This window comes from Habropoda laboriosa, unplaced genomic scaffold (assembly GCF_001263275.1).
Source record: "Habropoda laboriosa isolate 0110345459 unplaced genomic scaffold, ASM126327v1 scaffold339, whole genome shotgun sequence".
NCBI classification, from domain to species: Eukaryota; Metazoa; Arthropoda; class Insecta; order Hymenoptera; family Apidae; genus Habropoda; species Habropoda laboriosa.
Window position 1 is genome coordinate 597,288 of NW_017100496.1, and position 15,405 is coordinate 612,692.

The 15,405-nt window shown below is 36.5% G+C and overlaps 1 protein-coding gene across 1 annotated transcript; it reads left to right on the plus strand.

Moving 5' to 3' along the window:
* Positions 1 to 202: 202 nt before the first annotated feature.
* Positions 203 to 1,645, plus strand: LOC108576097. The gene is made up of 2 exons (XM_017939018.1): positions 203 to 402; positions 1,405 to 1,645. The coding sequence occupies exons 1-2, from the start codon at positions 203 to 205 to the stop codon at positions 1,643 to 1,645; spliced, it is 441 nt and encodes a 146-aa protein (XP_017794507.1).
* Positions 1,646 to 15,405: the final 13,760 nt, after the last annotated feature.

Genomic DNA, 15,405 nt, shown 5'->3' on the forward strand with positions numbered 1-15,405 from the left:
ACTCTTTAAACTACGTGAACATAGAAACCCAAGTTGTACATTCGACGATTCAACCATAAATCTCGAAAATAATCGCGTCACTCGCGACAACTTCCGGTGAACGACAGACCCGTCCAATTTGATCGTGTCCCGTGATGCTCCGTTTCGGAAAATTCTCCAGCTTATCGACGAACCTTTGACGAAGCTAGAAATAGCAATCAAAATGGTGCGTAAATCGATACTGGTGTACGATCTGCTGAGAACAGAACAACCGGAAGAAGGCTTCACCGAAAAGGAGATCGTCCAACAGATCAGCAACAAGCTCGACATATCAGCTGGAAAAGGACTTAGGAAGCAGGTGACTGTGGCTCTTCGTCGTGGACTCGATTTTGGCATCCTTACCAGGAGTAACAATAAATTTAGGTAATTAATCTGATTATTTATTTCTCAAACTATCTTCGAGTTTATGGTTTGAAATTTGAGAAACTTTTCTACGTTTATTATAATCTTATCTAAATAGTTTAAAGCTTGAAACTTGAGTAATTGTTTATATTTGTTGTTAGATTAAAGAATTTCTTTGAGAATTATACTTTTGTTAGAACAGAACTCCAGCTATTTTATAGAAGAACAAATTAGACTACATTTAGTCCCGAAATACTAACATTAATTTACTGTGACACTAATGTTAACATGAGACACATTATATCCGAAGCAGTAAAAATAATATTTGTATTTTTCTTATTAATGCTAACTTCATTAACACTAAAATTGCAAATATTTTCTGATCGACTTCATTTTGTTGAATTTGAGAAACTTATGTAGTTACACTTAATAAATATTAGAGCACCGGTTATGTTTGCACAGAAAGTATTATATGATTTAAATTATACTTCTTCGCTAAGGTTAGTATCATGTCGTCACCTTAATATAATAACAAGACATCTTAATTTCATTAGTGGAAATATCGACTTCGTTACCGAATTTTAGCATTATAAGTTCATTTTAAAAATCCACTATTAATATTTCAAAATACTGCCAGAATTGTCTACTTTTATCGTACCACAGTTGCAAGGAAAATACAACTTCTGATAAACTTATCCAGAAAATGTCAATTTACGAAAATTTAGGAATGCAGTGCAATGAAAAAACAGCAAAATTTAATTATTGGCTCGTCTTTTAGAATTGATGAATAGAGTATGCATTATCTATTTAGTGATTATCTATTTATTATTTACTTACTCCTTATACTATGAAATTCCAAGCTGAATCATTTTTTGTGAATCTTAATAATTTTCTAATTATTGTTTAGACTTAGTTCACGTTCAATAAGTGTCCTAATAATTATTAACAAGAGTATACATGGGAAATATTGCTGTTTCTTCATTTTATTCCGATCTTAATCCTTTCTTTTGGCGATGGGTACAGATTTGATCCGGACGGAGCAAAAACTACCACTTTGAACCGCGAAGCACCATCACGACAGACTCGAAGGAAGACCAAGAAAGAGGTAAAGAAGACGGTGAGGTCGAGGCAACGATCGAATGTCCGGGGGAATAAAAATCGCAGAACAAATCGGCCAGTGCCGCAACCGAAATTGCCAAAGTCTTGGACACCAAACAAGAGGAACCTCAATGACGAGCCCGTGCCGAAAGTGAAGAAAATTTAAGTCCATGGTCTTCTAAACGTACTCTCTTGTCACAGTTCCTTTTCACAGTCTTAGTAATGTCCTTTTGAATCGTGGTCTAATAAAACTGTACGTTCTGTATTTTTTTAACACTGTTGCTCTAGATTTGTATTTGTGAAATTTGCTAGTTGTGAGGTTAAAATGAAAATTTTTGAGAATTCGGATCGTTCTAAATAGTAACTTTTGCTAATTTCTGTCGTTCTAAATTCCACATTATCCGAATTATTGTTGCTCTCAATCACAGGTTTTGCGATTTTCTATCGCTTTGAATCTTAATATTTAAAAATTTCTTTCGCCCTGAACTCCAATTTTTCCAAATTGTAATTTTTGTGAAATACTATCGTCCTGAGTTATAATTTTTGCGAATTTCTATCGCTCTCAATTCCACTTTATCCGGATTATTATCGCTCAAAATCACAGGTTTTGCGATATTCTATCGCTTTGAATCTTAATATTTAAAAATTTCTTTCGCCCTGAACTCCAATTTTTCCAAATTGTAATTTTTATGAAATACTATCGTCCTGAGTTATAATTTTTGCGAATTTCTATCGCTCTCAATTCCAATTTTTCCGAATTATTATCGCTCAATCACAGGTTTTGCGATTTTCTATCGCTTTGAATCTTAATATTTAAAAATTTCCTTCGCCCTGAACTCCAATTTTTCCAAATTGTAATTTTTGTGAAATACTATCGTCCTGAGTTATAATTTTTGCGAATTTCTATCGCTCTCAATTACAATTTTTCCAAATTGTAATTTTTGTGAAATACTATCGTCCTGAGTTATAATTTTTGCGAATTTCTATCGCTCTCAATTCCAATTTTTCCGGATTATTATCGCTCAAAATCACAGGTCTTGCGATTTTCTATCGCTTTGAATCACAATATTTTAAAATTTCTATCGCCCTAAAGTCCAATTATTCTGTATTGTAATTCTTCTGAAATACTATCGCCCTGAATCACAATTTTTTGAATTTCTATCGCTCTCAATTACAATTTTTCCAAATTACTACTGTCCTAAATCACAAGTTTTGCGACTTTCTGTTGCCTTAAAACACATTATTTTAATTTTATCACGCTGAAAGTTCTATCACTTCGAACTCCAATTTTGCCGAATTTCCATCGCTCCAAATTGTAATGTTCGTGAAACACTATCGCCCTGAATCACAATTTTTACACATTTCTATCGCTCTGAATTCCCCTCTTCCCAAATATCGATCACTTCGAAATACAATCTGTCAAAATTTCAATCACACTAAATCCCAACCTGCACCACTTCTCATCGCTAGTACTATAAAATTCAACATTCTCGATATCCCATTCCCAAATTCCAAATTCCATTTACTTCAATTGCAAATACAACCTTCAACTCCATACCTAAACTTTCCTTACCCATTCATTCATCGTGAAATCTCCACCCACGAAAATTCCCCCTAAAAATGAAAACCATTCTTAAAGAAACGCGAAACTTAAGGTCGATCGAAATCCGTTCCCATGAAATCCACCTTCCGCCTCCAGGATTTGGATCCTGTTAGGCGAGACTGGTTCAAACGTAGCGACCAATTCGTGTATGCGTAATCTCTCCGTTAGAATGATTGAAAATGGGTGCAGCCACGTAGCTTGGGAACGTTTCAAGGTTTCACTGACCGTTCGTCGATTAGACACGGCCACTACGTTTTGTACGATCCTTCAAAGTCCGAGTTTCGAAGACTGACCGAAGATTTTCCAATAAGTTTTGCCGAGGGGATGGTCTAGTGGAGATATTGCGCAAGATCAAGCCGGATACGCCGTGAAAATCGCGTGGAATCGGCCGAACGAATCGTTTCAGACGTCTTCGGGGGTTGCAAGCACCTGTTATCGAGACAGAGATTAGGACGAATTTGGAATTTTTCTTCCCACGTGCAAGTTTGTAACGTGTTGGACCTCGTGAAGGGGAAATTTTTCGTAGATAATTGCAAACTTGAACGTTTTTTACATTTTGTATCTTTAAATTTGTGTATAATTTGGATGTTCGACTATTAGACGAGAGGTTTGTATATTTTTGGAATTCGTGAATGGGAAATTTTTTGGAATTAACATGAATATTCTGGTTAGAACGAAATAGAGTCACGAATTTTTAAAATCTATAAGGGGCGAATTTATGGTGAAGAGAAATTTTTCGTAGATAATTGCAAAATTGAATTTTTTTTATACTTTGTGCGTTTAAAATTGTGGAAAATTTAGATTTTTCACTGCTAGGCGACAAGTTTGTATATTTTTAGAACTCGTGAAGAGAGAATTTTTCACAACTGATTGAAAAATTGAACTTTTAGGTATTTTTCTCAACTTCATCAAGTATTAATGTTAATACTCCATACTTTCCTAATGTTAAATTTCTTACATTTAATTCCAAAATTATATTGTTCTATATGTTGCCCATCCAATTTATCGAAAATAAATCAAAGTTTCCTAGTTTCGTTGAATTCGTTCTGCACCCACGCAGTTCGCACGTCCAATTAGTATTTCCAGGCGGATTTACGTCGTGAACTGTCAGCAGGTTGTTAGAGCACAATGATAAGTGGACTTATAGTCCAGAATTACCTGGCCTTTTGTTCAAAGATTGCGCATGGACTAATAGATCGATTCCTGGTCAGGGTGAACGCTCAAAAGGCGACCAAGTGTGCCTGTAAAACTGTGGATGACCACCATATGTTCAGTTACGAACAATCTGTCGGTCATTTGCGATCTAATTGTATACTAATCGTGTGTTTCGCCGTCAATCAGAGATATTGGTTGCAGAAAAATGACGAATTCTTCGTGGAAATTTGAAAGGGGTTGTTTCATTGCTTTTCGTGAAAGTCTATTCATGTTCTGTTTAAAATACTGGTATACCCTAAGTAAAACACTATTGTCCATAGGATTTTATTTCCAGTGGAATATTCAAAGTTTTCCTCTAAAACATCTTTTTAAAGAAATGCAATATTTAAGATAATAATTCATCGAACGAATGATTGTTTTAGTAGACTATAGTTCATCTTATTGTTGGTATTAATAGAGAAAAAGTTTTAAAAAAACTTCATACACAGGGTGTCCCAGTTTCTTTTTTCCATACCTATTCTATGAGTATAAGTAAGAGAAAAAGTTATATACTCAAGTATAGATCTTCTGAAGCTTTATTAAAAAGTTATAACAAAAATTCCCTTCGTATTTTGTATTTTTGCTACAATTTAAACCACCCATGTTTACGTTAAATTTCCCTCCTACTTATACCCATAGAACATATCTACCGACAAAATTTAACCGAAACACCTTGTACGTTTGAGACTTTGACTTTTTAAAACTTCGTTGGAATAAATTTGATATTTTCATTTTTCTCCCCCAATGAAAAAGAAGCTCGGCGATAATATTGTAACGTTACCAAGTTGCTTCACATTCTCATAAAAGAATATCGAAAAACTAACAAGAATTAGAAAATGGAAAACAAGAAATTAAACCTGATTCGAAGAACACACAAGACCCAAGAATTTCCCCGATAAAACCAATTTCCAATTATAATTACGTTCCATCAAAAATACTTACAAGCATATGACACACAAAGGATCAGGTAACAATAAACGCAAATGTAAAATTCGAATTTCCAAGAGAGGAGAGACGCATTTAAATAACGTCTGGTGTTCTATTGTCTGTCGAGGAGCGAGAAAAAGGGTTCGAGTTAAGGTAGAAAGGGGAGAAACGTCACTTTTCCCCACTCAAACTCTCCACGAATTTTATTGTCCGGCAATCAGACGCCGTTTGAGACGTTTTTCACGCGAGACCTCCCGCCTAGGAATCTTTGTTCCTACGTTTTCGAAACACCTTGCCACGAGCTGTGCTTGTTTAATATGTGGTTCGTCGAAAAGGAAACGAATGCCGCAGGTGTTTCACCTTTCGATTCGATTTTTCGACGAACAGAGACGCCCACTGTGCCTCTGGACACGTGTCGCCGTGCGAGACGCAGAGGATCCGCTTCCGGTTCTCACGGAAGACCGATTTTACGCGGCGGAGGGCTGTCGTTGACACCCTTTCACGAGTTTTTAATTATTATAATCGCTACGGTCGAGTGTGCGACTGTGTTTAATTGGAAATGTAGTAATTTCGAGGGGTCACCTAGGTTGGTCAAAAGAATCGATTTTTCAGGAATATTAGATTGGTCGAAATGGAATGTCGTTTTTTTCAACAGTTGAAATTGACGAGAGTGTTCCACATCTGAATCGACAAACTTTGCCAACATGTTTAGCAAGTCATTTCGAGCAAAAGACCTAAATTAGCGTACAGAATAGATTTTCAAATATTTATTAAATCTATTTTGAACTTAAACACTTTGACCTATTAGTATCGAACTTTCGAACAATGAATTTTTATATGGGTATTAGGTAGGTATGCAAATTAATTCGGCGCCTTTTTTCACAAACTTTAATACTTATGTATGAAAAAATCAAAGACAGTTTTAATGTTCGAAATAACTTCTGTTATCTTAAATCACTTGATTCTATTTATCGAGTAACTGGCGAATTCCCTCGCTGAAAAAATATGGCGATTTTGGGTCCATAAAGTCGTCAAGAGTACAGCTAATAACTTAAAACGTAATTAAAAAATTTGTCTAATATAGATAGAAATAAAAAACAAAGTCAGAAAGTTACAGACGATAACACTTATCAGTATGGAATATTCCCTTTTATTTTGGAAAGTTACTAACGAACCGTTTTGACCCAGTTGGTCCTTCTAGTATTAGAAACCTATAAAATACAAAAATTTGATTAATTATGCAAATAAATTGACGCATAAATGGTACAATCTAATGTTTCGTTTTTTCAGGGAAAAAGTACCTAAATACGTATACCTACACCATGGGTCGATTCTTCTTCGTTTTCGAGATATGAAGTGGAAAAATAGTATAAACCACAAGTAATCATTTGTTTCAAACTATTTTTTCACTGATTTATACTGGTTTAGACGGATTTACACAAATTGTTCAAAATGATCACCTCTAACACTATCAGCATTCCTGTTTATATCTCGAAAACGAAGACGTTCCATTTTTTGCTCAAAATGACCTCCCAAACATGTTGGCAAAGTTTATCAATTTAGATCTGGAACATACAGGGTGATTCTCGCAATTGGGGTGGGTTATATCTCTATTTAGAATGACAAGTGGTACAAAAAAGTTATAGAGGTAAAAGTTGAACGGTGTGTGACGGTCTACTTTTCTACAGACTTACTTTTTTTTTTAATGTAACCATGTATCTAGGAAATGCAAATGCACCTTTTTCTAAATGGAATCATATATTTTCTTTAGTGTACATCGATTCATCACAACAGTTTGCATGAAAAAGTATTAGGGTACGATATAAAAAAAATGAACAAAAATTGTCGTTAAAATTATACACTGTCAAGTACTATAACTGTTCAATATAATAGAATTTTACATTCAAAGAAATTCTCAAGCATACACCTATTTCTATTTTTCCCAGTTGTATACATACAACCCCTTAATCGTAATATTATAATAATATTAATGATGGTGTGAACTACTATTTAGCCAAAATCGTAGATCAAACGAAGAATAGTAAATTTCTTGCCTCCCTATGCAAAAAATAATTTCCAATGAAATAAATAGTAAATAAAGCTCGTAAATTGAAATTTCGTTCAGAAACTTGAAGAACCTTCAAACCACTTCCAACGACGCCAAACCAAAATCACAAGTTACCAAATAAATTCTACTTAGAAATTCTGCCACAAAAACACACAAACAGGAGCAAATACAACCACGAAAAGAAAAGAAATTAATAAAAATCACATCGTTCATTAGAACTTTCTAGAAATCGATGACAATCAGACCTTGCAGAAAGATTCGAAAGATTTCAGTTATCACCAAAAATGAATTGTAAAATATCTAAACACACATACATATCGTGTAACACATTAACCTCGATACTATTCGATTTCGACGATAACAGAAGAATCTCTGTCCCTTGCCGTGTATCCGCGAGCAAAACGGTTTCGCGAAAACAAAAGAGGGAGGGCTAGTAGTGCATACAAAGAGGTGGTCGATCGTGAACGTCGATAATCGAGCTCGATGAAACGATTCCATACGTGTCGTTGGGGTTCGAGCGGGGCTAAGTGTTGCGTCGAGGGTTGGCCCAACACAAAGACTGGCCTCGCGTCGTCTCGTGTCGGGCTAATTAGGCGGTTTATTGTTAGGAAGGACGACCGTTCTATTGGCGTCAAGCGTGATATATTACCGTGTCCTCATATCCTCGTTCGATCCTACATTCGTATCGAGTTTTAATCGCGTCTCGTTAGCCGCGAAAGGTTGTTTTGGAAATAGTTACGATAGAGATGGATTGGGATCACCTTTGAACGATAATTTCGTTAATTTTGACAATTTAAGGGTAATTTTTATCGGTGTAATTTGAGTTATAATGATTTGAATGTAAGATTTGGTATTGTTTGAGGATTATTGCAATGCTCTAAATTAGAATGTTTGGGAATTATTATTGCCTTGAAGCACGATTTTTGCGAATTTCTATCGCTCTGAATAGGAATATTTCAAAATTTCTATCCAGTTGAATTTCAATTTTTATATGTTATCGCTTTGAATTACCATATCTGGGAATACTATCGCCCTGAATCACAGTTTTTGCGAATTTCTATCGCACTGAATCACAATATTCAAAATTTCCTATCGCTCTGAATTATAATATTTGAAAATTGGTATTGCTCTGAATTTCAATTTTTATAAATTTTTTATTGCTCTAAATTAAAATGTCTGGGAATTACTATCGCCCTGAATCACAGTTTTTGCGAATTTTTATCGCTCTAAATCACAATATTTTAAATTTTCTATCGCCCTGAATTCCAATTTTTATAAATCGTAATTTTTATATCTTATCGCTTTGAGTTACCATATCTGGGAATTACTATCGTCCTGAATCACAGTTTTTGCGAATTTCTATCGCACTAAATCACAATATTTTAAATTTTCTATCGCTCTGAATTTTAATTTTTATATCTTATCGCTTTGAGTTACCATATCTGGGAATTATTATCGTCCTGAATCACAGTTTTTGCGATTTTCTATCGCACTGAATCGCAATATTTTAAATTTTCTATCGCTCTGAATTACAATATTTAAAAATTACTATCGCACTGAATCGCAATATTTTAAATTTTCTATCGCTCTAAATTACAATGTTTAGAAATTACTATCGCTATGAATTGCAATGTCTGGGAATTACTATCTTCCTGAATACGTATCCTCTAAGTCCCAATACATTCCAAATTTTCTATTGCCCCGAATTCTAATTTTTACAAATTTTTATCGCCTTGCACCTCAATGAACAAATACAATTTAAAACCAGACTACGAAAATTATCCTATAATAAATAATTAACAATTTGAACAAAGAAATTTCTAATTAGACACCAACACCTAACCTACACTAAACTATACTAAAAATCACTCCTCCATTACTAATTAATAACCCGACCAAAAAGAAAAAAGCCACAAAACAAGTATGTAGACATCAAAATCTACATCACGGTCTCCGACACGACGAAACATCTTCATTTTCAGTTTCCAACTATCAACTTTTTAAGAACATCCTAAAATCATAAAGAATTCACGAAGCCTGAGAACAGTAAATTCCCTGAAGATTATCGACGCGTAATCGGTGTTATTTCATTGGAGAACAGGTAGGACTGCCTCTCTGCAAGTTCTCGTGGATGTTGAAATTCCACGGTTAGAAGCGTGCAATGGATAACGCGGGCACGGTAACAACGCGTTTCTTGTGGCGAGCAACGTCTGACATCTGGGCCGGCGTTATCTCGCCGTTATCATTTTTCAGATTAGCCTTAGTAGTCGCGCGTTTGCTTTGCACCGTGCTGCTTTCTCTGTGTACCATGGCTGGGCTCTGTATCGCCCCGTCCTGCCACACCGAAACCTTCCCACCCTTCCAACGGCCCTTAAGCCGCGTTCACAGACGATTATATACGTGGAAAGATGCCGAGGTTCATGAACGTTTGGTTCGTTCCATGTGTTTGTTGATTTCAGTCTTTTCTCTTCTGTGGATCCTACGCGGCGCACTTTTCACTTTCAAGGGATGAATCGAGAAATTGGTAACTACCCAAACTTATTTTCACACTTTTCTACATCTCTATGACAAATTATTTTGTAGACACAATTAGATAAATTTGTAATTCTTCTGCAAAATAATTTCCAGCGTTTCTTACTGCTCTAAATATTACAAAGAAGTGTTACTTTTCTTTCCATAATTTTCTAAAAATATAAGGAAAAAGTAAATTGTGGATCGAGTGAGGGATTAATCAAGCGTGAATAGAGCTTAAAGCGATGTTTGTGAAAATTGTGGATTGAACGAGCGATAAGTGAAGTGTGAATGGGGCGTAAGGGGCGAAGAAGGACACGGCGGTATTCACGCGCATCAGCGAGACCAAGAAGAAGACTATCTTGTAGATTTTCCGGCATGAGAATGCGATAGCGTTCCTGGCTGAGCAAACATCAGCACTCGTGAAGGGCCACGGTTGCGTTTAAGCAATTGAGGACGCGGTGTGCCCGTGAGAATTCTTTTTAAATATCGTTTAATAATCGTCCGTGATAACCGGTACCTGGAAACCGTGCACGAGAAAAGCGGGGCAAACGAACGCGTCGAGTTGTTCGAATTGTAAAAACAGCCACGACATTCTTTGTATCTCTGCGAATAGAGCGTCATTCGAGCTCTTTGAAGTCCTTTTCCAAATGCATTTTATCCTGCGTCCATTTTCAAATTAAGAGTTCACTTTGGCTGAAATTCAAAGGAAATCTCGGAGATTAATTGAATTTCAAGGATTAAGTTGAACTGGAAGGAGTAATTTTAGCACATCGTTGATTTTAACAACTCTGATAAAGTCATCCGTGTTCGTTAAAATGCTGCCAAAAATTTCCTGTAGATCAGGACACATAACCTGTTGAGTGTCCATGTCTAAAATTGAGTATAGGTACATGTCCGTACATTTTGTAAATTTGTATGAACTTGCAAAGTTTCATTTTAAAATTACCTAAGTACACTTTGTGTTCCTCTTGTTAGTCTGCACCTTAAATCTTCTTTAAAGTAACAAAATTTACCTCCTCATTTCACCGGTTATAAAATACCAAAATTATTCTCCTCTACAAGAAAAGTAGCCTAATTTCCAGGTACCACCAAACCCATGCAAACACTCTTGATACGTATTACGTTTACTTTCGTCATCGCGCAAGTTCGTCAAGCGAAAATTATTCTCCTCTACAAGAAAAGTAGCCTAATTTCCAGGTACCATCAAACCCATGCAAACACTCTTGATACGTATTACGTTTACTTTCGTCATCGCGCAAGTTCGCCAAGCGTTCAACTCGAAAGGAACAGCATTTCCATCATCTTTAGACTCGAATCCCTATTTGTCATAATTAATCATAGCAAATAATTTCACAATTGCCCACAATCGAATCTTCAATTTTCACAAATCCCTCCTTAAAAAACAAAGGGAAGAAAGGAGATAAAGAAATACTTTATGAAAGTTGTGCACACTTAAATATAATTCAACTTTCTTCTAAAACAATTGTTTGCAAGGTTCAAAGAAATTCCTGAAATTTCAGGACACCTATGTACAAATTCTATACACCATAATGCGTGAAAAAAATCGATTCTTTATAAATCCGTGATTCTTTTCAATCTACAGCAACCCAGCATCGTCTACCAAAATCTAAATTTCAAAATTTAGAAATTCCACAATTAAACGAATCCAAAAATCCTCTCACACTCCTTCAAACTCACGTCCACCCTCTCCTCGATTGATAAAAAAATCTCCCAGTATCCCAAACGGTGCTTCAAACGTCATCATACCTACCGTGGAAAAAAAAATACGTATGTATATAAGGAAAACAAGAAAATATCGGGATTATTTGCACGAGGATAGCTGCAGGCCACGGATCGGAGCATCGCGTTCGATAAATTTTTAACATTCAACCGGCTCGTCATTTTGACAGTTCCACGAAGTAAATATTAAAGCGCAGCGCAGTTTTTTTCGCGTGAAAATCCGTGTTACACGAGTACAGGAAACCGATTGTCGCGCGATCGCACGGAAAAAAATATCGTCGATCATCGCGCGGATATAAGCTGCCCGCTTAGGCCACTCCTCGTTTATTATTCTCGAGCGCACTCGTCGCACAATGCACGCTCGAGCAGCGCAACCTGTTCCTTTCGAGTTGAACGCTTGGCGAACTTGCGCGATGACGAAAGTAAACGTAGGTATTAGGAGTGTTTGCGTGTGTGTTTGTTGTCACCTGGAAGTTAGGCTATTTTTCTTCTAGAGGGGAATAATTTTGGTATTTTGCAACTGGTGAAATGAGCAGGCAAAGGATGTTAAGAAAGTGCCAAATTTGTACCCCTTCAGGCACCTAAAATTTTAACGAGGCATCATAAACGCACAATTATTTATCTGAAATGCGATGTGGGTGCAAAATAGGCCAACGTGTAGCGGGGTGTTGTTCACATGTTGCAACAGTATTATGGTACTTGGGGTTTGCTCGACATCAGACGTCCACACGTTCACCTGCTAACTTCCTCAACCAATATTTTACCGAAGAAATGTCATCTGAAGAAGAGAAGGATGAAATATAATAACAATTCTTCATATTCGATGCATTTCATCTTGTTTCATCTTTGTTCTGTAATATTTTACGGAATATTTGCATGGTAACACCTTATCTCAATTTGTCGCGTTTTATTGTTATTAATTAGCAATCTGAGCAATATTTTTTTACACACTATATAAATATTGACTTTCCTCTATAGAATAGCGTTTGAATGTTTTAATGTCATGCATTCATTTCGAAGTTATGATCATTTGAAGTCAGAAAGTTTCAAGTACGGTCAACTTCATCTACACTTTTTATAACTTTCCCATCACATTTCAGATAAATAATTGTGCGTTTATGATGCCTTAGGACTTATACAGGGTGTCTGTTTTATCTCAATACAGCGAAATATCTTTTAAGAAAGTGATGCTAGAGAAACAATGTTTTAACGAAAGTTGCTTGGTACGAGGGAGATAATTATGTGGTATAAATATTTTTTTTGTACCGGGTATGGTGGGGGAGATTTTAAAGTCAGTTTAATTTTTTTAAATGGAATGCTATATTTTTTTATACATAATATGATGGTGTATGTTAAGACGAATCCGGCGATGTGCGAACAATGTCATTTCCTTTGATAAAACGGACACACGCGACAGTGAGGAACGTGATGTGGTCCGACTCCCGGTTTTTCGCAATTTTACGACCTTCCATGAAAGGAAATGACTTTGTTGGCAGCTCGTTGAACTCGTCTTAACATACACTATCATATTACGTATAAAAAAATTCCGGCATTCCATTTAAAAAAATTAAACTAATTTTGAAATCTCCCCCACCATACCCGGTACAGAAAAAATATTTATGCCACATAATTTTCCCTCTTGTTTCAAACAGCTTTTGTTGAAACATTTTTTGCCTAACATCACTTCCTTAAAAAATATTTAGTTGTATTGAGATAAAACAGACACCCTGTAGAATGATGCCTCGTTAAAATTTTAGGTGCCTGAAGTGCTACAAATTTGACACCTTTTAACATCCTCCTTTTGCTATGTTAGATACCGTTCGAACCTTAACAAATAAGATAGACACATTCCATATCCACCGCCTAGTAACCCCCAACAATTATCTTTTTACACAATTACTCATACGCTTTACTGTTATCTATCAACCTCGAGTCATACTCATCAAGTCCCAAAACCGTTGGACCTTTCCGTACTCCCACTGCCCCGAAATAAGACCTACGAACCTTACAAAAGCAAGCAGATAAACATCCCGAAAACAACAATGGAAGAATCGCTACGACCGAACGTATCTAGAAACTAAGTGCTTTAGAACTTGTAAGATTTCGTGTACAAAATTTAGTAAAATAAAATTGTTATTTTTTATTTAAATTACTAAACGTCGGAATCTAACAGCTACTCCGGTGAAGATTTACAGTAGATACTTGCAAGAGGAACACGTAAAGTGTACAGATATGTAGATATTCAATTCTGGATGTAGACGCTCGATAGATTACGCGTCAGAATTATAACGACTAGGATAATTAACATGCTCCTTAGGAAGTTTTTAAAATTTTTTAAATCAACAACGTGCTAAAATTACCCCTTCCAATGTAACTTAAACCTTAAAATTGAATTGATCTCCGTATTGAAGTTTCATAAGACTACGATCTCCAGGTATGCTAGAAATGCATATAATTTTGAAGATTTCTCTTCAATTCGTTAATTCATTTGTATTGTTGTTACATGGAGAAAGAAAATTCTACCATATTAAAATATATTACAAATTCAATTATTACCGCTTATCAGTAAACGGACAATTTTGCTGAACAAAATATCTTGAGAAATCTCATTAATTATACAAATGTATTACACACAAAATTCGCATTTTCCTATCGTTTCTTACAGTTACACTCTCCACTTTTAGCAACAGAGTCAAATCCACCTGTCCTTAAAATGACTTACAATAACCACAAAAGCAATTCCAACAATTCTCTCGACTTTCAGCAAACACAACCCCAATATGTATACCAACAATATTATCAAAAAAAGATCCTCCGATACAACCTACACTCTCCACTCACACTTCCAACCATCTCAAATACACCAAATTTCCTCAAACACTCCCAACGGAGTACGTCAAACATCCACTTGCCCCATCAGTGATCACAACTCGAAAAAGACGTTCCATTTGCACCCCTTTCGAAGCCTTTAGCAGGCTGGACCACGGCTATGAGCCCTGATCCGGAAGCGTGGAACGAAGGAAGAGACACAGACAGGGCGGCAAGTGAGAGAATGCACGCGACGAGGGGCCGAGGCGGAGGGTGGAGAGGAGGAGGTGGGGGTGGTAGGGCGCGGTGACAAGGAGACGCGGAGAAAGAGAGACACGGATCAAGGATAGTCTTTGCCAAATACCAATATTTGCGACCGCCCTGTTGGTACCTCTGCTCGACTCGACCTGACCCGACTTAACTCGACCGATCCGGCCGCAACTCGACTATGACTCCCTCCTTCTCTTGCTGACTATCCAACGGGATCATAGCCTCCTCAGGATTACTCCACGGTGAAAAAGATTCTGTCATCTACATCGTTATCGCTGATTAACACGTTCGAGAACGATACGACCCACCGGGTGGGTCATCGAGCGATGCCCTTATTTGCCGACGTGATCCACCGATGGGTCATTCTATCGTGAATGATGGAAAAGATCGAATCAGTGTCCCACCAGTGGATCATCATTGGATACAGGGTGTCCTAAAGATATTTAGGAGATATTAGTCACATATTAGTCCAATCTTTTTGTGTATATTAATTGTTGAGGCTCGGGAGTTAAACATGGCAAACGATGTCGTCTAGATGGTCGCTTCTATTCGCGACACAAATTCGAGCTCTTTGGAGTGCATTTTGCGTGAAATTTCTAAAGGTGTCCCGCGGTAATGTTGTTAATTTCTTGGCGAATTGCTGTTGGTTCATTAGCATAAACCTTGCTCCTTAAGAAATTCTGAAGAAAGAAATTGGGGGTGTCAGGTGTAGCGATCTAAGCGGTCAATCGGACCAATTTTGAAGTTCAATCTGCCTGGAAACATGCCTTTCAGAAGTTGTATCGTATGTGTCGTTAAAATA